At 42.7% G+C, this 27,090-nt stretch overlaps 1 protein-coding gene across 6 annotated transcripts in view; it reads right to left on the bottom strand.

Moving 5' to 3' along the window:
* The window catches only part of LOC149012323 (uncharacterized), a 107,272-nt gene that overhangs the window by 19,918 nt on the left and 60,264 nt on the right, over window positions 1-27,090 (bottom strand). For all 6 annotated transcript variants that reach the window (XM_089159704.1, XM_089159703.1, XM_089159706.1 and 3 more), the window contains 2 exons: window positions 21,280-21,350; window positions 124-243 (listed from right to left, as the gene is read on the bottom strand). In XM_089159704.1, coding sequence (XP_089015830.1) covers window positions 124-243; window positions 21,280-21,350 — 191 coding nt within the window. The remainder of the gene's footprint in view (window positions 1-123; window positions 244-21,279; window positions 21,351-27,090) is intronic.

Here is a 27,090-nt window from a genome sequence, read left to right as displayed (position 1 = left end):
TATTAGTACAATTAAAGCACATTAAGAACAAGTTGACCAAGTCTGGAGCAAAAGCTCACTAGCAATATAATCAATAATGTTTCTAAACGATTATATAGAACCATTACAAAGAAGAAAACATACAGATAACTCAGCTGAATAGTTCTCCTCAATTACCACGATCTCCATACTGTTGATCTTAACTTGGTAGCCAGAACGCTTCAAAATGAATGTTGTTGGCTCCCAAATGTCAGAAGGATCAATCTGTTGAACATGGAATATTCACAGTCCATTCAAGTACAACTTATTCGAAGGGAAGGTTACTGAAGACATATGGAAACATGATAAGATTCTAAAAGGACTATGTAGCAAGCAACAGAGGTACACAGGGTAGAGAAAACATAAAATTGTCTTAAAAATAAAATGTTTCTGCACAAGCATTTATAAAAAGCATTCAAGGCTAGGAACCTAAAAGTGAAGATTAAATGAGATCCACAAAGTACAAAATATGGCCCAAATATGGTTTTTTTAAACAGTAAAACTCAAGTGAAGAGATCATCAACACATTCTATGAAGATCACTAGTGTGAAAAGAAGGGGAGACTTTGTATGGCCAGCTGCACTACAAGAGTTCAAGTTTTTATCTTTGATGGAGGATCATCTGACCCAAAATGGAGAGGCCAGTTGTTCACCTGGTCAAATAATCCAAGGGAGATGGTAAGATTTTCTCTAAGCTGGATAGAGTGCTGGCGACTAATAAATGGCTTGAAAAGCTTAGGGTGCCCCAAGCTGAGATCCTAGAGCTTGGGTTGTCTGACCATAGCCCAATTGATTTGAAGATCCCAGAGGAGTACAGCTAAAGCCCTAAACCGTTTAATACTTTTCCAACCATGGACAGTGGAACATGGATATTAAGAGGTCGTTGAAAGAGGTGACGTAACCCAGTTAACAATAGGTTGAATCCTCTACTGGAGCTTTCCCTCTGGCTGCAAAGTGTCAGAAAGGAGCCACAAGTGAGGAATAAGAGTGAATTCGGGGTTCTCTACTAGGCAGTAAAAGAGAGAGAAAAGGAGCTGGAGCAGATTCAAGGACTGATTAGTACATCTCTTGCTGATGACAGCTTCTTAAGAGAAGCAAAAAGCATGTTGTGGGAGGCTTTGCAGGTGGAGGAAAATCTCCTAGAGAGAAATCTAGAATGATGGATATGATACTGGCCGCTACATATCCATATTAGATAGTCAACATGATACATACCAATACATCTCTTTCTCTACTTTTTTAAGGACAGGCATTGGATTGTACCAAAATGTATTGGCCAATACAATACAACAGGGTCAATACTTTTCGATGCCATTGATAAATTCAGTGAATGGTGAGTGCACTAATACATCTTCATATGTATTAGCTGATGTAGCTCGATACTTCTTCATATATACCGGTACAATTGATACATTTATAAAAAATCATTTTCACTCATAGACTCCGGTCACTCAATAGTCAATACAACTCCAATTCTAATTTGAAAATGAAGGAGAACTCTCAACATGGCCTAGCCCATCTCCCCCATCCCAATCTTCTAAGCCCACTCTCCCACAAATCTGGCCCAACCCTCTATACTTCCACCCGCACTCCTCTCTTCAACCCAACCCTCTTCTCCTTTTCCAATTCAAGCCACCAAGCCCAAACTTTTCTCATAACCAGAGCCACCATCTTGTCTATAGTTGGAGAAGACTCTCCAGCCGAACCCCCCGAGTATCTCCATTCTTCCCTTCTTCCTCATGATCCAGGGATTTATATGGAACATTTGGGGTCTCAATACCCTCATGAAACAATCAGAAGGTAATAAAAAATTTCTAGAGCTTCCTTTCATGCACTCCTTGAGACCCATGTTGCCCCAGAAAATGCTTCCAGAATTGCGACTTGCATCGCCCCATCATGGATCCTCTTTACCAATTATGACAACTCTGATTTGGGTCGCATCTACTTTCTTTGGAACCCCATAACTATATCTGCCTCCCTCTCTTGTTCCCATTTTTAGCTCCTCCAGATCAAAGTCTTTTCCTACTCCCCTCAAGCCTTCTTCTTCCTCCCGATTGTTTATGCCACCAACCGGGCTCTGGGCAGAGTTCTCCTTTGGAATCTCCTCTCCTCCCTCAAGCACTCTTCTCCATACCACCACTGGGCTACCAGTGGCGATTTCAATGTTTTCCTTTTTACCTATGAAAAACTGGAAGGAAATTCTCTGGACTCCAATGCAGTAAATTCTTTCAATGACTGCATTGAAGACCTGCGTTTGATGGGAACCTCTCTTATTCTGTAAAATCATCAAACTGGTTACCAGAATATTACCAACAAACTTGACCATTTTCTTGACCATTCTCTGACCATTGTCATTATAATCTTCTCATCCAATTCGTCCGTTCCCTCAGCCCCAAACCCTTCAATTTTTTTGACATGTGGCCCTCCCTTCTTTTCGTAATGCAATTGCCTGGTCGGAGCCCAATTCTACTTTTCTTCCCACCACCCTCACTAGCTTTGCGCATAAACACCTACGGCAACAGCTCCAACCTCATTTCTTCCACCCACTCAAACCTCTCCCTCATCCAAAATCAGCTCCTTTATAATCTCTTGAATCACCTTTCGTGATTGAGAAGTGCCTCTCAGCTGAGTTATCTATTCTCATCTCCTGAGAGGAGAGTTTCTTATGCCAAAATTTAGGTCAAATGGCGAGCTCAAAGACTCCAACTCTGCCTTCTTCAGTTGAACTCTAGAAGCTTGAAGCAATGCCAACTCTAATTTTGTCCTTCACCTCTTTGGATGCATCCTCCATCTCCATCGTCTTGGGGATTCAATCTGAAACCATCCACAACTTCATTAGCGTCTTAAACCCTCCCTCCTCCACACCTCCACACCTCTACCCCTATTTCCCCCTCTAATCAATAATTTATCTCCCTCACACTGGGACTTTCTTCAATCCATCCTAATGGATGAAGAAATTTTCCTTTGCTAACCTGCTCCCACAAGACCGATTGTGTCCTGGCCCCAATGACAACAGGATGTGATTCTTCTTCTTCTGTTGGGACCTTGTCAACAAGGATCCCGTAAAACCCATTAAATGCTGCTTCTTCAACCTAACCATAATCTCCCACATCAATCAAACCTTCCTTTGCCTTCATCCATCTCCTAAAAGCCTTCACCATATCTAACTTCAAACCCATCCACCTCATAAAAGTTATCCCCTCTGTGGTTCACCCAAATCATTCCACCTTCACCCCCGGCCTCAGTACCTCGGATAACATTCTCCTCTTTTAGGAAATCATACGAGGATTTGATTGTAAAAACTCCTCCATGGTTGCACTCCTCAAAATAAATATCTACAAGGATTTTGATTTGGTGTGTTGGGACTTCCTCATTGATGTCCTCAACCAAATGAATCTTTTCCTCTTCCCCCGTTCACGCTTCGCCAATTGTATTTACTCTTGTATCTCCTCTTCCTCCTTTATAATTGTGAATGGCTCTCTAGTTGGATTTTATTCTTGTATCTCCTCTTCCTCCTTTATGTCATCGTTCGTTATCATCCACGACTTCATTAGCCTCAGACATAGCTTGGCAACCCGGGAGGCCATTGACAACTACTAAGAAGAAAAGTGATTGTAATTATTGCAAGAAACAAACAAGAGGAAGTGGCAGCCACTAGATTGAAGGTAAATTAGTTGGAGGAGATAAGAATGTAATAGGATGCACCAAGATGCCCTTAGAGATCAAGAAGGCAATAACCTTATACGTGGCTGGTGGAAAGCAAAAAAGGAAAGAGAAGAGATTACAAAGGAAGGAATTTCGAGGATGCTTGTCTAGATGCCCTCCCAATACTAGGAGAGCAGGACTTTGATTTAAATGAGACAAAGTATGGAACTAACCTGACCCAGAGGTAACACAAATGAAGAGAGCGGTGTTGATGAGTAGGGAGCAGGCAAGAATAGATGATAAATGAGGCAGCAGAGGGCTATGGATTGTGGGTCCTCGAGAGAGCCAGCAGGTATGGGTGGCAGCTCCCAAGCCCATATGAGGAGAAGTCTGCATGTGAGGGAGGAGATTCATATCCCACCAGGCTGAGCTTTGCTAGCCCATGCTACAGATTATGACATTGAGATTCTTTGTACAAATCGGGCCTTATATAGAGAGCCAGAGCAAAAGAAAAAGTAGCTAAAGCACTTGTGGGGTAGTGTGAGGAGAAACTGGGGATGGCGGGTGATGTGTCCAAAATTTTCTCAGCCCTTAGATCACTGATGAATGACCCGCAAAACAATCGTCAGATGTGGCCCAACCGTGGGGGTCGGGAGTCCACCTCCGAAGGCAAAGTCAGTTAATGAACTGATCACAAAGGCTCTGGCTAATTGTAGAGCTAAAGTATGAATACGATTATTGGGAATACAATTCAGTTACCTTCTTCATACGTAGGTTATGATTTATATAGTGTGTACCTTCTAATCTCGTCCATTGAACTCGATTGAGCCTTCTTCTAGTGACCGTCGGATCTCGAGGGTTAGACCCATTAGTGGGGTGATGGACAACTTTCCTTGATCACACGATCTTCTGGCAACAGTGTGGCAGTTATCCAAGTTTGCACGATTGTCAGTTTCCGCGAGTGCTGATAACCGTTTCCTGATGGGTTATCCATCCCGAGAATCCCGGACGTGTGCCCGCCTACCAATCGTGTAGGGTTTCTTCCTTAGCATGCTATCTTCAAACCCGGTTCATTTGAACCTAAATCGGTCGGGTCATCCCCGACCGGGGTCAAGGGTTGAACCAAGAATGGACCCGGTTCAATGATATTTGTCCCGTATCATGAGCCCCCCAGGCCAAGCTTTCGGGAACGCCGAGGGCTTGGTTTGGTTTAAACCGAACATGGATACCGAACAAGGAATCCGAACAATTGCTTGCTCTTTTGAATGTCAAGTCGCATTTATTGCTGTTGCATCATCGTTTTCCTCAAGTTACTCAAACGTTTTCGGCTATCACGCGGGAGTCGCCAAGTGTCGGTCACAGCAGAAACCATCATTGTTTTCAACTTGAAACGACGGTTCCTCAAAATGTCAATTCTGATTCGATTCATTTACGCTTTTCCGAAACGTCTCCCAATCACAATCGTTGATCTAAACTGATCCTGATCGTACACATGTACTTGCCGACTTGCTTATTTAAAAGCCATTCGTTGCTTTCAAATTTCACTCTTTTGTCTGCAATTTGAAACTCGTCATCGTCTTCTCCGCGCCCTACCAGTCTTCCTGTTTTCAAGTTTTCTACTCCGGTGAACAAGTAAGTTCATTGACTCTTTTGCCTTCTGTACTTACTTTAGTTACTCCTTTCGCTTTCACACTCGTTTTCTTTCTGATTTAAAGACCAAAACCAGACTTTCCTTGCAATGGGAAGCGGTAGAAATTCTGACGAAGGTTCTTCTGGACGTAACACCGGTTAGGGCGATTCTGGTGATGAGGCCACTGTCTCCGTCTCCATCTGAACAATCGGGGAATGAGGGGCAAAATTTAACTGATGTTTGGCGTGAGTTTGAAGAGGTGAGCCAGAAGAAAGAGATTGAGGTTCCAACCGTACCTCCCTATTCTAGATCATCCAAAACTTCTAAAGCGGCCGCCAAGGCCCCTCGACCATCCAATAAGCCTAAGGCCCAAACTTTTTTGTCTCCGAATATACCGAAGCCGAACTGACTTCGGCAACCGGACACTTCGATTTTCCGCCTGACTATTTTCTTCAAATTCCCAATCCCAACGAGAGAGCCAATTCGAATCCCCCTGACGAATTTTCGCTGTACCTGGACACCCTGGAAAGTGGGGTTCGATTTCCCTTTTTCAATCCTTTGTTTTCTGCAGTCTTGAACCACTGGGACATTTGTCCCGGAATGCTTCTCCCCAATAGCTGGCGTCACATCGTTGGCTTTCTTGGTTTATGCTTTGAGCTTAGCATTAAACCTTATCTTGCTCTTTTTGTACATTTTCATGCTTTGTCTCAATCCAACCCTCTGGGTTGGGTTTTCTTATCCAAGCGTAACAAGACTGAGCTTGGATGGTCAGGCAGTATCCTAGCCAAGGGTACCTGTCCCTCTAACCACAAAGGGTGGCGCAATCGGTATTTTTTCTACCGAGTGCCCCAGAAAGATTTAAACTTCTTGATTGGTTGGAATCAGCTTGAATCTTATACCGAGGCTAACCGCGTTCTTCTGTTGAACGACGCCGAACAAGCTGCTGCCGAAAAGATTAAGTCAATTCTGTGGTTCCAAGAGGTTCACAGTCTGGAGATGGAATACACAGCTATCCTTCAATACTGGAGGCTGGCTAAGTGTGAGCTTTCTACTCTTTGTGCCTTTCCTGATAATAATGTGGCTTCATCGAGTTTTCTAACTCTGGTTTCTTTTTTGCAGTACCTCCAAGAGTTAATCCAGATGTTGTCCGAGCAAACGCGATCAACGCAGTTGAAGCTGCAAAGAAAAGATCGCCTCGCACGATAACACAGGCTGAGAAAGCTACTGCTGAGAAAGCTACCTCCCCCACCCCGAAGCCCTCCACCAAGAGTATAAGAATACTGAGACCCGCGGGTGAAGGCTCGGGGAAAGGAAAAAAGCCGATGGAGGAGGAAGAAGTCGTCCCTCCTCTTGTCCGAACTAAAAGGAGACATGACCCGACCGATGCTATGGTCCTAAAGAAGCAGTAGAAGACCCCAGGATCGGAAGAAATCTTTGTTCCCCAATGGACTCTGAATGTGTCCAATCGGGTTACTTAAGATCTTGAGAAGGCCTCCGAATGGAGTTCGCTTTGCCTGATGCCAGCCGATCATCAGGCCTTTGAGTCCCTCAGTGATGATGCACTTGTCCGCATTTCTACTAGGTAATTGATTTTTCTGGTTCAATGATTTCTCGATCATTGCATCCTTCAGAATTCTTTGACAATTCTCAACTTTCTTAGGACCGCTGTGGAGAATTTTCACCAACAGATTGAGGCCTTGAACCGAGTGGGTCGCAGTGGTTCTCGACTTCAATATTATGATGAGCAACTGAGGATGGCACACTCAGACATTGCCCGATTGAAGAAGGAGGTGGCTGCGCTTGAAGAGGAGAACGCCACAGTCGGTCATCTCAAGAAGGATCTAGACTTGGCCAATAGCCAAATTGGAGCCTTAACTCGTGAGCTGAAGAATCATGAAGGAATCTCTGCTGAATATGGCAAGAGGGTCGATGTCCTAGCCAAAGAAAAGGAAGATCTTCAGAAGATGGTCATCCCCTCCAAGCCCGAACATCTTTCCCAGGATCTTTGAAAAGCCTGTGTTCGTAAATATCTGAACAGTGTTCCTTTGAACAACTTGATGATTCCCTACAACACTCAAGCTTATCGGGAAGGGCAGAATGATGTGTGGAAGGCCATTCTCTCGACTAATCCTTCTTTTGATACTACTTCCTTCCAGGAGGTTTGTCACTCTGAAGGTTTTGAGAAGCTTCAAATGCCTCTTCCGAAGTGGGCTCAGGAAGATGTTGATCCATATCCGGCCGACCCGGATATTGATTTATATCTCAGTGACTCTCCGCCTCTCCCCGATATTGAGGCGGTCTTGGCGAAAATCAGAACCTTCGGGAGCAAGCCTCAGCCGTAGATCCTTCAACCACGCTAGTCCATAAACCTACTCCAGCGTGAAAGTTTTTTTTTTTTTTTTTTTTTTTTTTGTAAGGGTTGGCCCCCTATGGCCATTTCATGAATCAATGAAAAGACTTTAATTTCTTGTCTTAAGAATTTTGTACTTATAGCCATAGTTGTCTCGAGGGATTCCCTTCGGGAATGTCTAAAATGCGAAAGCCTTATCCATTAATGACTCGGTCGGGTATTGCCTATGTTTCTTTCGGAGCCGTGCCGAATCTTGACTGAAACTAGCGTTTGGGACCAGCCAATACTTTTGTCCTTCGGAAGTCCCACTCGGTGTAAACCGATGCTTCGTCGTTCGGAAGTCTCACTTGGTGCAAAATTGATGCTTCGTTGTCGGGAAGTCTCACTCGGTGCAAACCGATGCTTCGTCATTCGGAAGGCTCACTCGGTGCAAAACCGATGCTTCGTTGTTGGGAAGTCTCACTCGGTGCAAACCGATGCTTTGTCGTTCGGAAGTCTCACTCGGTGCTAAACCGATGCTTCGTCGTTGGGAAGTCTCACTCGGTGCAAACCGATACTTCGTCATTCGGAAGTTTCACTCGATGCAAAACCGATGCTTCGGCCAAGGGTCTTATTCGGTTTTACCCAAAGCCTCGCTTAGAAAAACTTAAAGTTTCCCTAATCTCATTAATCCTTTATATCGTCTGATTTTTGCAAATACTGCGTTCGGCACAATCCTTCTAGAGAAAACCAAACATTTTCTCATATTTATTTCTGGGTTAACCTTCCGAAGAAATTATAAAGTTGTATCGCATTTATTGCACTTGGGCGACGGTTCGTTTCTCGAGCTGCACTCCTTCGTAATAAGCGTTTAACTTTCTATGTGGAAGCTTGCAACTACTCTGACTCTTTTACGTCAAATCCGAAAGGTCATTGATTTCCTTGGCCCTTGATTCAACTGAGTCACGCCTCCTCGCACTACTTTCTGAGGTTATTTAAACCCCTTCGATGGACTTCAAACCTTGTATACGTCCTTTGCAAACGCAGCTGTGTTTGAAGTTTGAAACTTCCTCCCTTGCCACTCTCTTTGCTTTCGTATTTCTATCTGAAGATTTGTAGCAGAACACTAAGCAAGTAACTCTCTCCTTCTTCTTGTTCTTCTGGCACGACTTTACGATTTCTTCTCTCTGAGAGGCTCCCAAGGTATTGGTTCCGTTGCTTCGTTACTTGAGGTAGCAGGCTTTAAAATCACTGAAAATTCATCGAAATCTCTTCTTGTGACGTTGAAGAGCCTTTTTGAGTGTTCTTGGGAGAAGACCAACATTTTATTTTGATTTCCTTTTTGATCGCCTTGTAAATTCTAGGGTTTTTTATCCTGCATTTTGAAGAGAGTGCTTGTTCTTTCTTTTTAGTGCCTCCAAGGTTTAATCTGGATGCCATTCGGGCAAAGGCTGCCAAAAAGACTACTTCGGCAGAGAAAAAGGTCGTTCGGTCTGAAGAGGTAGACGTGGTTCCCTCTTCAAATGTTCAGCTCCCGAAAGCATCAGCTGCCTCCTCATTGGCATCTTCCTCGAGAAAAAAGATCGTTCGGTCTGAAGAGGAAAGCATGGTTCCCTCTTCCGATGTTCAAATCCCAAAAGTACTAGCTGCCGCCTCGTTGGCATCTTCCTCCAAGTCTCCCTTGGCCATGGAGGTCCCTACCCCGATGGGGGAGAATCGGGAAGTTTTCCAGGAGGCCGAAGGCGTTGTCCCCAGTAGAAAGCGTCCTCGTCCCGATGATGAGGTGTACAAGCATTCCTGGACGTTGTAAGGGTCTGACTTCGTGATGGGCGACTTTGAAAAGGCGTTGGAGTGGTCCACCTTCGCCCAGATGCCCGTAGAGAGTAGAGCCTTCAATGTTATTCCCAACGAAGCCTTCGTGAACTCATTAGTAATGTAATTCTCCGGCTCTTATCTCTTTCTTTTCTTTCTTTTTGGAATGTCTTTAATTCCCGAACAACTCTTACAATGCTGCAGGAGCACTGCTGATAATTTCCACAAACAAGTGGAGTCAACTTTTCGAATCGGAGAGGATAATTCCGATCTTTCCAGGCTTCGGGAAGAAGCCAAAGCAAAGGATGCTGAGATTGAGCGCCTTCGGGACAAGCTCTGGGACGTGGCCCGAGTGAAGAATACTGAGATCGGGCAGCTTTCTTCGGCCCTTGATGTTGCTTAAGGGAGCATCCGTAGCTTAGAGCAAGAAGTTGAGAAGCTCTCGGGAGAGCTTAAGGAATCTGGAGCGAAGAACATCGAACTCCAAAGGCAGGCAGCTCCTTCTAAACCCAAACATATTCCCGTCGAAGTCCGGAGGACTTGCGTCTTCAAATATTTGCATAGTAAGCCTTTTGATGATATGTTGGATATCTATCATTTGCAGGCTTACCGAGAAGGCCAGAATGAAGTTTGGAAGTCAATCCTAAAGAGGAATCCGAACTTTGATACGGCTCCTCACCAGATGCACTGCGATCCCTAAGTATTTGAAGAGTTGCAACTCCCTCCTCCCGACTAGGTTGAAGACTTGATGGACCAACCTACTCCGGATCCGGATATAATGTTATATCTTGATGATTCTCCTCCTTTGTCCCCCTTTAGAGATGTGGTCTATGAAGAGTCTACCCCGAACGTCAACCTGGCTAAGGATCACGCTTCCGCATTAGTCGAAAAGGGCAAAGAGGATGAAGCCTAGGGTTTGTCGCCCCTCCCGTTCTTCGTTGCTTTTACTTGGGGGAAGCTTACGGAACTCTTCGCAATCTTCCCCGGAAAAGCTAGACGAAGGGTATGGAATTGTGGAGTTTTTCCTAACCTTTTGTAAGTGCGAGCTTACGAAACTCTTCGCAATCGCCGAGGACGAGGAATCTTGCTTTGGCTTTTCTTCCCGACTCTCCTTCAACAAATGGAAGCCGCTTCGGTTTTTCTTCCTGACTCCCCTTCGACAAATGGAAGTTGCTTCGGTTTTTCTTCCCGACTCTCCTTCGACAAATGAAAGCTTGTGGAACTCTTCGCAATCACTGATGATGATACTTAGAATTTACCGTTTTTGACCGAACGAAGAAACTAGCCTTAACATCTGTTGTCTCATATGTATCTTTTCTAAGGAAAGCTTTTTGATACTATAAAGGTTGGCCCCTTCTGGTCACTTAAAAAATAAAGAATTAACTTTATCCTTCCACTTTCTTGGTGCTTATAGATTTTGTTTGGGTTTTTTACCGAAGTCTTCTTCAAAATTCCTCAAAATTTTTCCTTTTAGTTGGCCGGAACCGTAGTGGTGCAAAAATTTTATTCGGTCGTAATCGAAGCCTCTACTTAGGGATTCCTGAGAATTCCTCTAAGCTTTCGAAGGCCCCACTCGAGTTTTAAGCCGATGCCTTTACTTAAAGATTCCTGAGAATTCTTCTAAGCTTTCGAAGGTCCCACTCGGGTTTTAAGCCGATGCCTTTACTTAAAGATTCCTGAGAATTCTTTTAAGCTTTTGAGGTCTTATTCGGGCGATGCCCTGTAATTAGCATACTTAAGAATTTCCATAAAAATTCTTTAAGATTTCGAAGGTCTCACTAGGGTTTTAAACCGAAGCCTTTTACCTTTAAAAATTCTACGGAATTTTTATAGGCATTCGAAGGTCTCACTCGGGTTTTAAACCGAAGCCTTCACCTTTATAAATTCCGTGGAATTTTTATAGGCGTTCGAAGGTCTCACTCGGGTTTTAAACCGAAGCCTTTTGATTAAACGTTCAATTACTGATATGTAGCCCCCAATCAAAAGATTTGTTGTTGAAACTGGAAATTGCATTGATTAAGTAGAAGACTCTACATCAGAAACGAAAATGTTAAATTTAATACTTCTCAAGTGGCTTGCGTTCCACGACCGATCTAGTTCACGCCTAGTGGCTATATTCTTTAACTTGTATGCTTCCGAACCGATTGGCTTGATTATCATATATGGTCCTTCCCATGAAGGATCTAACTTCTTCTAGTGGCGTGGATCTGAAGCCAAAGTGTTCCTTAGAACCAAATCCCCCGATCGATATTGGCAATGCTCTACTGGAGAATTATAGTGCGATGCTATCCTCCGTTGGTATTGTTGAGTTCGGGCAATTGCTCTTGTTTGAACTTCATCTAACAAATCAAGGCTGTCCAGCAGTCCCTGTTCATTCGCCTTTTCCTCGAAGTCTCTTTCTCGAAGTGTTCCTACCATTATTTCCATGGGTGCTAATGCTTCAGATCCATACGCCAATTTGAAGGGAGTTTCTCCAATGGGAGTTAAAACCGTAGTTCGGTATGCCCAAAGAACGTTATGTAACTCCTCGACCCATACAGCTTTGTCAGACTCGAGTCTTTTCTTTATTCCATCCAGCAGCGTTCGGTTTGTGACTTCCACCTGGCCATTGCTCTGAGGATACGCCATTGACGACATTCGGTGTTCGATCTGGTATGTGCTACAGAACTGCTCGAACTGTGGATTGTTGAATTGTGTACTGTGATCGGTAACAATGATTATTGGGATCCCGAACTTATAAATTATAGATTCTAACACGAACCTCTCCACCTTCTTCTCAGTGATTGCCGCCAGAGGGATTGCCTCTACCCACTTTGTGAAATAGTTGATTGCCACAACAAAATATTCCCATCCGCCAGATGCCTTGGTGAATTTACCCATAATATCAATCCCAGTATTGAAGTTAGGGTTTCCGTAGGCCTTTTAGATATTGTTGCATGGATCAGACAATTGTTACAACGGCGAACATAATCCATTACGGCTTCTTGAATTTTTGGCCAGTATAGCCCAAGCCTGAGGATTTTGTGAGCCAACGCTCGACCGCCCATGTGCGGCTTCGGTACAACCTTCCGTTCTGCATAGTGAACCTTGATGCTCGTACCCGAACCATCTTGGCCTCTTTTGCATCTTCTGATAATTTGTCATCCCGAAGGTACTCCACAATTGGGTTCATCAAACAGCGTTCGGCTTCAATATAGGACACCTCCTTTTCCTGATTGCTCGGTAGGGTTTAACTCTTATACATAAACCGAAGGCTCGAGCGTCTTTTCCTTAGCGTTAGCCAATCTTGAGAGTTTGTCCGCCATTGTATTCTCCTTCCTTGGGATCTGGCATACTTTCAGATCTTTGAATTCCTTTCACAATGTTCGCACAATTTCTTGGTATTTCTGCAATCGAGGTTCTTTGATGCCGTACTCTCCTTGTACTTGATTTACAATCAGCAGTGAGTCACTGAAGATAGTGACATCAGCTATTGCCAGAGTCTTAGCCAAACGGAGTCCAGCTATCAAAGCCTCATATTCTACTTTGTTGTTGCTTGCTTCAAAGGCGAACCTCAAGGCATATTGAATGATAAAACCTGTTAGACTCTTGAGTAATACTCCCGCTCCACCCCCATGCTTATTGCTCGAATCGTCAACGTATACTTTCCACATGGTTGGGATACTCGGTTTGGTTTCTTCTTCCATTGGAATCGTGGTTTCCACGACAAAATCCGCCAGTGCCTGAGCCTTGATCGCCGTACAGGACTTGGAGTTCACCAAGTTCAACCGACCGTGCCACCATTCTTCCAAACAAATCAGGCTCATGAAGAACTTTTTTCAAAGGAAAAGTAGTTAATGCCCCTATTTGATGTGTCCTGGAAATATGGCCTTAATTTCCTAGCCGCCATCATGAGGGCCAAAGCCTGTTTCTCAATCTGGGAGTACCGCGTTTCTGCGTCAAGGAGCACATGGCTAACGTAATAAATTGGCCATTGCTTTCTTTCCTTTTCTTGAACAAGTACGACACTCACGGCCGAGCGAGACGTCGCCAGATAGATTTGTAATGTTTCTCCTTTCTCTGGTCGAGATAAGAGAGGTGGCTTACCGAGAGTCTCTTTCAAGTTCTCGAACGCCTTTTGGCACTCGTCAGTCCATCGGGCCTCTTTGCTCCCCCTTAGGTCCTTCAAAGCTTTGAAGAAAGGGAGACACTTCTCTCCCGACTGTGAGATAAAGCGGTTTAATGCAGCTACTCTCCCTGTTAAGCATTGCACATCCCGAATGGTCTTTGGAGTTCCATGTTAATCAAAGCTTGTATTTTGGTTGGGTTTGCCTCGATACCTCTTTGAGATACCATGAAACCCAAGAACTTTCTCGAGGATACGCCGAACGCGCACTTCTCCGGGTTCAGCTTCATTTGGTATTTCTGTACCACCAAAAATACCTCTGCTAGATCAGCAATATGCCCTGAACGCGCCATGCTCTTGACCAACATGTCATCCACGTAAGCCTCCATATTCTTCCTGATCAGATCCTTGAAATCTTGTTCACTGCCCTTTGATAAGTTGCTCATGCATTCTTCAGGCCGAAAGGCATGACCTTGTAGTATAAACTTTCACGATCGGTCATGAAAGCAGTGAACTTTTCATCTTCCTAACTGAAGAATTTGGTTGTACCCCGAATAAGCATCCATGAAACTCAAGATTTTCATATCTTGCCGTAGCATCTATCAAAAGATCTATCCGAGGCAAGGGGTAGTAGTCCTTTGGACAAGATTTGTTGAGGTCTGTGTAATCAGTACACATCCTCCATTTTCCATTAGCCTTATTGACCATTACCACATTAGCCAACCAGGTTGGGCACTCAATATGTTCAATGAACCCTAAGTTCTTCAATTTCTTAACTTCTCTTCGGATGGCTTCTTGCTTTTCTATTGAAAAGTTTCTTCTCCTTTGGATCATTGGTTTGGCCTTAGGGTCTACCCAAAGCTTGTGCTCTGCTACTTTTCGATCTATTCTTGGCAAGTCCTTAGCAGACCATGCGAATACATCTTTGTTTTCCCGAAGGAAAATCTTTAATTCTGACTTGAACTCCTCCAGTTGTTTGGATCCAATATAGTCGTTCTTTTTTCATCATCGGGATCCAATTGGATTCATTCCAACTTCTTTACTGGCTCAGGTCTTTGCATCTCTTCCTCATCCCGATCGTCATATATCTCAATCAGTAATGTCGTGGCCTCTTCGGGCCATCCTTGTCCTTCAAATATGCTACATAGCACTGTCAGGAGATTCGTTGATCAGAAGATACCTGATCGATTCCCTTATTAGTTGGGAATTTGATCTTCATATGCTTTGTTGAGACTACCGCACCTAGCTTTGTTAGGGATGACCTGCCGAGGATGATGTTATAAGCTGGAAGCTCCTGAACCACCAGGAAATTCACCTGAATAGTACTTTCCAACCGACAGGTCCAGCTGAACGGATCCCTCAGCTATGGTCGATGACCCAGCAAAACCATATAAGTGCGTGGATGATGGCTCCATCAAGTCTTTCTCGATCTTTAGTTTCTGATAAGCTTCGTAGGACAAAAGATTTGTTGAAGAGCCTGTATCGACCAATACTCTATGCACCTCCCATCGTCCAATCTCCACCTTGATTACTATGGCATCATCATGAGGTGTGCATATACCTCTTTCGTCTTCGTCATCGAAGGTGATCTAACTTTCACCATTCGGTCTCTTATGTTTCTGTGCCTCTCCAGTTCCAACTAACTTAGATTTGGCCTTCAGCTTTCAGAGGGACTCTGATTCAGGACCCCGAATATAATCAAAATAAGTGATCGACTAGCGTCAATCACTTCCTTTCCCTTTTTCGATTTGGGAACCCCGTCGTTCTCGACTTCCCGAACGGTCCCTCTTTTCGACAGTGACTCTTGTCTCCACTTGTCGTCCTTTAAAACTCAAGAGATGCCCCATTGCCCTTGAGATATCAATATTTCAATGTCGGCCTTCAGGTGCCTGCAATCATTGGTGTAATGTTCATAATCTTTGTGAAAACGGCAATACTTCTCCATGTTATGCTCTTCAGGTTTGGATATGACATTTGGTGGCCATTTCAAAATATCTTGCCTTTTGATGATGTTAGAATCTCCTGATCGAGGAGTATTTAGTGGGGTATACTCGCTTTGATTGGGAGAACATTGCCTCCACGCCGAACGGGGCTTTCTTGCTCGATCATGATTGGGCTGCCTAAGCTTTTGCCTTCTTCAGGAGCCTTCTGTCCTTTGGTGGAGGCCTTTGTTTCTCCCTGGCGTGCATCTAGAATCTCGGTCACTTCCGCCTGCTTTTGACACCTTTGCACCAATTCAGCATAAGTGGTTGGCATGTCCTGAAGTAATATCTCCAAGAGCCTCCGGTTTGTGAGTCCAGTGACCAGAGCAGTTTTAGCTACCTGCTCATCCAAATTCTCAATCTCCATAGTAACCTTGTTGAATCTTTTCGGGTACTCCCGAATTGACTAATTCTTCCCTTGCTTTATGGTGAACAGAGTCTCCTCTGTCTTTTTTATCTGGATTCCACTCTGGAAACAACCGATAAACTTCCGCGCCAATTCCTCGAAATCGACAATTCTTCCCGAAGGAAGATTCGAAAACCACTTTTGTGCCGCTCCGATCAAAGAGGAACTGAACACCCTGCAAAGGATTTCATCAGAATTACCAGCTACAGCCATAGTCTGTTAGTAATAACTGATATGGGCGATGGGATCTCTTGAACTCTCAAACAAAGAGAAAGTTGGGAGCCGGAAGTTGTGAGTAAACACAAATCCAGTTATTGCCTCAACAAAAGGGGTCTTTCTAATGACCGAATGAGATGTCATCGGCCATCCTCCCTCGGGAGAGCAGCCCAACCTCTGATTGATATCAGCAAGCTCTTGACCGATGTGGACCGAACGTCCTCCACCGGTGTGATAGCTTTCTCGTCCCAAACGTTTTAAGGTTGGTGAGTGAGTGCGTACCCTCTGCCCAATCTCGTTACTGATCAGGTTCGGCTCGTTTGTGGCTGTTCAGGCCAATCGTTCCTTCTGAGTAGTTCCCCAGTTCTCCGCTCTCAAGAATCCCCTTGCATGTTCAGGCCATAATTTTGGCCTCCTGCCGGTTGCCTATCTCCTCGTGGGGAATGCCTTCGTAGTGGTGGTATAAGCGTCTCTGCTTCTCCCGCATGCCTTCTAGCCCTTTGTTGGTCAGGAGCCTAGGGAGCCACCACCTGCCAGACCAGCATACGAAGCGTCTGGTTCATCTCCAAAAACTGGTGTTGCATTTGATCCAACTGCTGTTGGAGAAGATTTGGGTGGTGCAAGTGTTCATTACTTCCCAATCCTTCATCTTCATGTACTTCACGAGCACGACTTCCTTCAGGGATATCTTTTGGAGTGTTCACTTTTGGAAGTCGAATGTCAGGCTCTCGCTGAGCCGCTGCAGCTACTGCTGCTGACCAAGTAACCATGACTTTCTTAAGCGTTTCCCACAGATGGCGCCAAATGATGCGTCCAAAATCTGCTCAGCCCTTAGATCACAGATGAATGACCTGCAAAACAATCATCAGATGTGGCCTGACCGTGGGGGTCGGAAGTCCACCTTCGAAGGCTAAGTCAATTAATGAACTGATCACAAAGGCTCTGGCTAATTGCAAAGCTAAAGTATGAATACGATTACTGGGAATACGATTCAGTTACCTTCTTCGTACGTAGGTTATGATTTATATAGTGTGAACCGTATAATCTCATCCGTTGAACTCGATCGAGCCTTCTTTTGGTGACCGTCGGATCTCGACGGTTAGACCCATTAGTGGGGTGATGGACAACTTCCCTTGATCACACGATCTTCTATAACAGGTGTGGCAATTATCCAAGTTTGCACGATTGTCATCTTTTACGAGTGCTGATAACCATTTCTAGATGGCTTATCCATCCCAAGAATCCCGGACGTGTGCCCACCTGCCGATCGTGCAGGGTTTCTTCCTTAGCACACTATCTTCAAACCCAGTTCATTCGAACCTAAATCGGTTAAGTCATCCCCGACCGGGGTCAAGGGTTGAACCAAGAATGGACCCGGTTCAACGATATTTTTCCCGTATCAGCGGGCTTTCTCCAAATGGGCGTTGTACTAAAGCATTCCAGCACATGTAACCTAAGGGCCCTAAAGGAATATAATTGAGGAGATAGGCAATGTTGGGAGTGGTATACATGGGATCCAGAATGTGTACCTACCTTATCATAAACAAGATATGAATAACTACATAGATGGATTGAAGCCTATGTGGGCTCACTATGGGGTGACTGTTATGTGTGAATGTGTGATGGTTCGATTGCTCCACTAGACAATCCATCATCAATTTCATGTGAACTATGATGGGAGGACAGTGGTTCTCATGTCAATGGATGCATTTAAAGAGAAGAAGGATGCAAAATACATTTATAAATTGTTGAAGCAAGTGGTTGAGGGAGGTTGGAGAGGAAAATGTGGTTCAAATCGTGACAGATAATGGCTCCAACTACAAGAAAGCTGGGCTAAAGATGATGGAGAACCCCACGTATCAAAACATAGTTATGCTTCAAGTACTAATTTTAAATACATGTTACATACATACTTGATGGTTCATTACTAATTTGGACATCATTATCTAGACATATATAAGCTCTTTTGGACTTCATGTGCTGCTCATTACATTGACCTCAAACTTAAGGACATGGGTCAATGCAATATTGTGAAGAAAGTGGTGGAGTAAGCTCGACATGTCAGCATCTTCATTTATAATCATATCTATGCACTGCGGATGATGAGGGACCGGTGCCAGGGTCACTTGGTGAGGCCAGGCATAACCAAATTTGCAACCAATTGGATTGCACTATAGAGCTTTAAGAGCAAGAAGGTTGGCCTTAGGAACATGTTTGCATTGGAGGAGTGGATAAACTGGGAGGGTTCTTCAACTAAAGGAGGGGGAAGAGCACCGAATACCATGAGTGACTCCTTTTGGAATAACGTGAGGATTGTTGTGAAGATACTTGAGCTCGTGGTGCATGTTTTGAGAATGGTAGATCAACAAAGAAGACCAACTCTACCACACATATGGGCCATAGTAGATAAGAGGAAGAAGCAGGTTGCTTAAATCTACCCATGGGGCAACAAGAAAACCTCGACATCATTCAAAACAAATGGGACCAAGGAACAAATTTTCGGTCAAACTTTCGAAATGGTCTAAATCTCCGAAATTTTGGTTGAAACCTATAACTTTTTAAAAATAATTGGAATTTTGGTCGAAATTTCGACAATTTTGACCGAAATTTCTTTTATGGATGGGAAAAGCAGCTACAACATCTACTATATAAGACTCGTGAGTTATGAAGTCTAATGGTGGATTTAATTTTCATTTCATTATCACACCATTCCCTCTTATTCTTATCACTTGTTACACAGAATACTATCTAAATCCCAAGTATCACTACAAAGACATGCTTAGGATGAGGCAAGACTTGACAAATGCCGTCCAAACTATAGTGGAGGATGGAATTGGATCCATCTAGAAAGGTAATCATCAATATGGAGGTGAGATTGTGATTGCATAATTCAAAATTCAAAATTCATACTAAGTTATTAACCTAGTTATTGTTTTTACTTTATATTAGATGAAAGCATTTAAGGATGCCATAGGGAGTTTTAGTTGCTACGTGGCCATATCGAGACGAGAATTCACCCATGGGGGTAAGTTTTCTTCATTATAGTTTTAATGAATCCATCTTTTAGTTAGTTACCTAACTATTGACACATGAGTCTATGACTATACCAATTGATGATGATATGTTTATTGCAACTGAATGGTGGTTGCAATATGGCCGCAACTCATCCCATTTGTCCATTATTGCATGTAAAGTGCTCTCACAGACATGTTCTCCCACTAGGTGTGAGCGGAATTGAAGTATCTTCAACCTCATCCACTCAAAGAGGAGCAACTGATTGGGTGTGAAGCGTCTAAAGGACCTTGTCTACGTGCACAATAATATGAGACTTGAGGGAGGATAGTATTAGACAGGGGATGGACAGAGAGAACAACATGATAGAGTTGGCTGACATCATTTTAGGTGGAGGAAGATGATGAGAACCCATTATGTAAAAGGAGAGCCATTGTTAGATGAGGGAGGTCATCCCAGTAGACATATTATAGAGTAGAGGGGGGCTGATGTGGATGACTTCTTAGCCAATGAGGGCATTGCACATGCAATGCCTACCCGTCCCTTCATACCACACCTCGGTGCATCGATCCAGAGTGAGGATTTGAAAGTATGATCGGACACCGAGGATGATGCGACTTAAGGAATCCCCTATGATGATGTTGATGATGATAATGATAATTATGGATGTGATGGAGATGATGGAGGTGGTGATGATGATGAACCTCGTAATCAGGATTTGGCTGGTCCTAGGGAGAGAACTACCACCACCACCACCACCACCACCACTTGAGAATTAGGGATGGAGAGGACCACCGAGATTCATGGGTGAGAGTCAATTCACCCATGCAACACAGGATTCGGACTATGGTGGAGCTCTCCATCTCAAGGTCATGCTACTTTAACATATACCAAGAAGGGAAAGGAAAAAAGCACATATATGGATATTATGTGGATGAGGATGACACGGAGGACACATCATCATATAGGCCTTATTGTCCGATTGATGCAGGGAGCTTGGTGGGCTCTATGGGATCCATAAGCTTAGATGATTCCAGAAGCTCCACCACTATAGGATCAAGGTGGCATAGACCTGCAAATTGCCAGCCACATAATAGTGCTATTAAGAGTGTTGGTTCTACTTTTGGTTCTGGTTATGGATCTTATGGTGTAAATCCCGGCTATTAAACGCTAGTGGGAAACACTAGGATGTATTATCACTTATGCCAATCCTAACTCAAGGTCACATACATTTGTGAAGCAAATCTTCGGCATTGAACCACAACCACCAGAACTTCCCTTTCTGAATTGTGTATTCCCACCATTAAGATATCTTAGCCATGTGGATGACGCAACATATAAAACTGCAGTTGTCAACTACCTTGACAACCATCATCATCATATGTCATGGGATATGTATTGTGCTTGGTACAAGGAGTAGAGAATATAGGGATAGTTGAATTAGACCCAGCACAGTAGCACTTCTGATCATTTGTTGTCTACTTAACTATGTAACTGAAACTTGAAAGTGTGAAACTTTGCAAGTTATAAGTTTTAAGCTTTAACCATGCTATGTAATACAATTTGTACTTCTTGGTTCTAGTTATATATCAGTATACTTGAATGTTAACTTTTCAGTGGATGATTTTGATAAAATACTAGTCCCATTGTATTTATTGTGCTTTAAATAGGTAGGTGGCAAGAATTCACATCATTTGGAGGTCCTATAAAGCTCGAAACCTAGGGTCAAAACTTCAAGGAAAAAAAAAAGTATCAGGTTTCAACCAAAATTTCCAGGTCTTGAAACTGGCCTCAAAACAGAAACCTCAATCCATATTTGAAAGTGCAGTCAGTAAGGGCTGAACACTACATGTGGGTCAGGGTTAGTTAGGTCTAGCTAGACTCAGATGGGATAAAACTAGGGAGGACTGAACTCAGGTTGGGTCTAGATTTTCAAAAAACAGTATGCCCTACTTAAGTTGGACTTTGGATAATGAAATTCACTCCCCGAAGAGTACAATATTTTTTTCAAGTGTGTGAATATGAATAGCTCTTTGAGCACTTCTCATTTATAGAAAAGAAAATGATAGAGAAGATACACAACTAGATTGTCAAAGAAGGAACATCTAAAACAAAACAAACATACCAAAAGCAAGACATTGAATGTCGCTCGACCAGCAGAAATATGCTTTTCAATCTCTTCTTGCATTGCAGGATCTACACATATGTTTGCGTAAAATGAGGTCCAATTTAAGAAATTCAAAGACTCATACCATTCATTTACTGCAAATTTAACTGGAACGACATTATGAATTGCACATATTTATGTTTCCCTTAGGATTTTACCATCCCTTTCAGTGAGTGAATTCAGTAACATAACAATTGTGTAGGGTCAGAAGTCAGAACTCACAAATAAAATGTTCATCATAAACTGCTTACAGAATTAACACAGACTATATTCTAGATCTGTAGTAGACAAAGACGGGCTTGCATACATATTTTTTGGAAAAAATACCAATATCCCACCCATGACAGATTTGATCTTGCACAGCCTTACATATATGGCTTCAATCAAGTTGAGCTCTGGTCATTGAGTCTAAAGAATGTGCTATCTTTATATTACAATGGTTCATTGATTATTTTTGACATATTACTGTATATAACAGTAAAGTACATGGCATCCATTGTCGTCATAACCGGGAAAAATGGTAAATCAGGAGATCCAGATTAGGAAAGTTCTAGTCAAAGTCTGAGGCAGATTTTAAGACTTCAATGTAAGTATGCAAGGGATTGAGTGGTAATGTTCCTGTTTCTTCTTTCTTGTGTATTTTCGCAAGAAAAAAGATGAGAAACACACAAAATCATGTATGGCGTATGGGTAATCCAGTTTGTTCCTTGTGTTATACCACTTTTTTCTTTAATTTTATTTTTTTAATCTTTGAAATGAACAGGCATTTTGACAACAGTTTTGAGCCCATGTAACATCAATCTCAAAAAAAAAAGAAGCATTCCTCATGAGAAGGCAGAGAAACGTCTCCCAACAGGGGCATTTCTGTTTTTCGACATCAGAACATTACCTCCCATTTTGAAACCCTAAACAGAAAAACTTCATTCTCCATACAAGAATGTGTTCGTCCTCACTTGATCCCACAAAGAGAAGCCGCTTGTCTCCCTCAGTGAACCTGCGAAGTACGTCCTCACTTCAGTCTCCCTGGATTGAATCTGTGAAGCCGCGAAGGTGTGAAAATCGATATGATCCTCTATCACTTTGTCCTCACTAAAGTCTCCCTCTATTTAATCTGTTGTTCTTGCTGATTTTTACGAGGAAGCTCTCACCAACTCACTCTCAAGATAGAGCAGTTCGCTGCCTTATCTGTATTTCAGATAAGTTTAATTAAGAGTTCAACTGTTGGAATCTGCCTCATCCGTATAATTGTTCATAACTTGTCATTTATGGCTGATTCTTGTCTTCTTTGATTCTCACTTCGTTTTCTTGATGAGTTGATTTTTTTTTGTACTTTTCTCGTGGAGTCTGAGCAGTGACTTCTCGGACAATTGAAAACTAGGTTTTGTTTAATACTGATTATTCTTTTTCCTTCCTACAGAAAGTTTGTCTGTTTTACTTGATCCTGCTGTTGTGTGTGGTCACATACTACGTTTTTTCTTCTTGTTGTTGGAGAATTTCAGCTCCTGTTTGTGCTGTAGCTTCCATTATTTTCATTCTATAGTGAAAAAAATCTCAAGTTGTTTACAATTGCTTTTCTCTCTATACAGCTGTATCTCATTCTGAAATACTGGTCATTGTAACAATTTCTTTTCGAATGTATCTTCCACATTTTACATTTTGTTTGTGGCTGTGCTGCTGTAGTGCGTATCACATTGCACTGATCCATCAAGTAGCTATGAGAATAATTATCTTGTAGATATGGTTATTTGACCACCATGCAGGATAATTCCTTGAGAGTATCAAATCTCTCAATTCGTGATGCCTGGGAGTGTCTACTGCTGCATTTTGGTATAAGCCTTTGCAGAATTGGTTGGACGGAATCATTGATTGCACTTAAAACAAATATTTTGTCGTTGTTGTATAGAAGTTAAATTTTTGGAGAAGTGTACAGTTCATTGTGAACAACTCAACCAAAGGTTATCCCAATTAAATATACTTGCTACACAGATCCTGTTCCATCATCCAACCCTCCTTAGGGCCACACTAGTAAACACTGATCCATGCAAGGCTATTTCTTCACTTAGGCGTCCCCCCAACACAACCCCCTCATTCTGATCCATGAATGCATTGCAACTGTAAGAAGTGGAAACTCTTGACGCTGTAAGTTTCCTATCATAGGATTGCAATAAAGGCATTCTTGTAGTCTTATTGCATCTTTAGTTAAGTTTATTTTATGGATCTTTAGCATAATTGGTGAAGCATTTGGAACATGAGCATATTTCAAGGGGATGGTGGTCCAAATCCACCACAATTCTTCCAATTCAAGTATAAATGTAGATTATGCATGACAAAGATCAAATCTCTTCTTAAAAGAAAAATACCCTTAAATTTATAGTGTTAATCACATTTTATGTAATCTATTATGAATCTAAGTTTTTCCTTTGGTTTCATCACCCAAAAAAAAGAGAGGAAAAAAAAACATTTCTTTTACATGCGAATAATAAAAGAACGACGAATTGTTAAAACCATTAAAAAAAAAGCATTTCTTGGCAGCCTTCAAGCAATTTCCTTTTATGAGGAGACGCTAGTGACATACATTTCCATATGGTCAATCGTGCTCTTGGTCTTATGGGTTTAGTATGGGCTTTTTCCTACTTTCCTGGGATATAAAGAATGACAAATTGTTAAAACCACCAAGAGTTTCTTCAATAACCCTTCACATTTGGCTTTTGTCAACAGCCTCCACCCTATCGGACTTTTGGTCGATCTCCCTCTGAAATCTCATCCAGTGTAGATATATTCTAACTACTTTTCAATTTAGATAGATCAGCAGATTCTGAAATAGAAAGTCAAGTGTCCATATATACGTAGATAATTGCATGGGTTCGAAATCCCAAACAAGATATATATCCAATAGCATATAGTTAAGTTCATTTTTATCTAATAAAGGACTCATTCTTAGAATAGAAGTCCTTTTCATTTTGCAATTTTATTTAGTTAGGAGTTCTCTTTTCACAGAATTCCTCTTTTGTTTTGTTTGCTTTCTGAGCCAAGTCCGACAAAGAGGCCTTCAACCTAGGCTCTAAAAACAGCCTAACTCATGTAACCAAGACAGTTATGAAATGAAAATTGATTAGAGGACATATGGATTCTCCCCGAGCAGGAAACCCTCCAGTAGCATTGGTTTGGTGTTCTATTCAGAAAATTTCCATTCCCTGTACTCCTAAAACAGTAACCATCCCCCAGTCCCATCAACCCCCCGCCCCACCCCTCACTCTCTCTCTCTCTTGTGGCAAATGCTTCTTCTTCCCCAAATCTCTAAATCCTAGGTTTCTCAATCCCCTGACCCAAAGCCCACCCCTTCTGGATTCATCCCCCCTCCCCCCCCCTTAGCCTTCATCCCAACCCTAACCCTAACCCTAAGCACAACCGAAACCCTTGAATCTAAAAGCCCTTCTTCTTCCTCCCCAACCCTGAAATTCAATAACTCTCATTCATCTCCACCAAATCCCATCCCCTTTAGGAAATCTCACCCCATCCCCCTTCATAGCACTCAGACCCTAATCCTAACCCTAGGCACACCCTATAAACCCTAGAACTAGAAACCAAATTCCTAAGTTGCCAAAACCCTTGAAGGTTGAACCTGAACTTAGAAGTAACAAAAGTCAGATTAAGGTTTCAATAATCCAAGGCTCAAACACCCCAACTGAACCTTGTCTTCCCTTCCGTGACCCCTAAATTACGTAAAACAACCCTAAAACCCTAAACATAGGGTTTGAGAAACCCTAAATGCCTGCTGATCTCTTTTAGTAGATCCTGATTATTGACCCCATTCTTTGGGGTCACATCAATCATTGTAAAAGGTGTCCTGCCAACTTTTTCCATTCTACAACTAGTACCCCTCAGGATTGCCCCCTTTCCTCTTTGTCATCTCATTGGCTCTTGAAATGCTCCCTTGCAGAATCCTGTCCAAAACGGGTCAGCATGTCATCTCCCCTCTTCCCAAATCCAAAGCCCTTAACCTCACTTATCTTACTTTTGCAGATTATCTCATAATCCTCTCTAAAAGCTCCCCCTCCTCCATCTCCGCTATTCTCCCCTCACTCCATCCTTTTGAATCCCTCTCCTCCAAAAAATTATCAACTGATCTATATTTAAGGGCAGAATATTCAGATTTTATTGGACCATCCCGGCACGCTAAGAAATCTGTAATTGTTGGCAAAGTTGTTTCTTTATCCCACTTCCTAATAGAGGCTTGGGTAGGGGAAGAGGAGGGGAAAGAGGATAAAATTTTAAAAGAATCTGAAGAGTCTGAGCCGGACCATAACTAAACAAAAGGAGGAGAGAACATAAATTGAAGACAAAATGCTTACAGAACAAGTTAAAAGGCCACCAACAACTCGGCCGTTGACCTGTGATATTTTTACTCTGGATCCGCATCAATCGACTTCCACTCACAGGACGAAGTTATACGGCAAACATCCTCAAAATATTTAAATAAAAATAAAATAAAATTAGCAGTTAGATCCATTTTGAATCAAGAGAATCTGCATAGCCAGTAGTTGGGTGATTTATATTCATGGAGTTATCTGTAATCAATCATGGGAAGCACATCCACCATCTCTGCTCTAGCTTCTAATTCCCATGTCTGATCGTGAGTGATTGAGAACACATCTAAACTTTTGGAATTTGATTCCATAAAATATGTGGGTAATTCCTTTAACAGGAATCGAAGCAACAAAGTAAATGTAGAAGTTGCAAATCCCTAGCTGTCTTAGACTCTCATTCTCTAAGCTAGGGCCATAAATGATGCAAAAAAGGCACCTCCCCCCAGCCGAAACCCTGGTTTTGGCCCCAAGGCCCAACTAAGGTGGCGCAACTAGGGTTGGCCGAACCTCCGTAGGGGCAATTTGGTATTTTTCCAGCCCTAATTAGTTGCTGATTTTATTTTCAAAATTTTGGTTTTAATTTTCAGAGTCCAATTATGTTTTGAAGTCCTAGTTTGAGTTAGTTGTTTGAGTTCTAGTCTCATAGGGGTCTTTCTTTTAAGCAGAAGTCTTTATGGATAATTAGGTACTTCATTAAAGTCTAAAAGTTATTTTATTTTACCTGGCTGTTATTTAATTGTAAAAGATAACTACCTTATGAAGGAAACCCTAGTTCAGTTGGTTTCTAAGTCCTAGTTGCGTCCAAGTCAATTTCCTAGTTAGAGTTAGATTCTTTCTTTCTTGAAGTAAGGCTATAAATAAGCCATTCTTTTCATTCTGAAGAGAGTCTGCATAGTTGAAGAACTCTTGTGGGAAATTAGGTCGTGGCCTTCTGGGGACAGCCAAGGTGGATTTTTATTGCTGTTTGCCTTCAATTACAGCATTCAACTTCAAGAACCAATAGCCTGCACCTTCAACAGAAGAATGCCAAGTAAGTCCAGCACCACAGCCCCTTCCCCCACCTCAAGCCATCATTGCAGCCCCCCCCCCCCCCCAATCGCAGCCCCATGATTCCCCAATCCCACCCCAGAGAGTCCCTTAGATGCCCTCCCCTAACCCTTGTGAGACATCCACAGCCCTTCCCAACCACCCTTCTACCTTGCAGCACCCCCTCCCCTTTCTTTCTCTCTCAGCTCCCTCTCTCTCTCCCTCTTTCTGACTTGCAGTAGCTGGAAAACAGGAAAAAAGATAGAATTGGAAAAGGCTGGCCAAGATCCATTCCCAAAACCCTAAGTCTTTATCTTTCATCTATCCCACAAATCATTCCCACCATCTTCCCTAGTCATCCCAAGTTAATTTCGAG

The sequence above is a fragment of the Hakea prostrata genome, chromosome 6, assembly GCF_041222555.1.
Source record: "Hakea prostrata isolate BN-2017 chromosome 6, UWA_Hpros_2, whole genome shotgun sequence".
In the NCBI taxonomy this organism is placed as follows: Eukaryota; Viridiplantae; Streptophyta; class Magnoliopsida; order Proteales; family Proteaceae; genus Hakea; species Hakea prostrata.
This window is presented reverse-complemented; position numbering and strand designations above follow the sequence as displayed.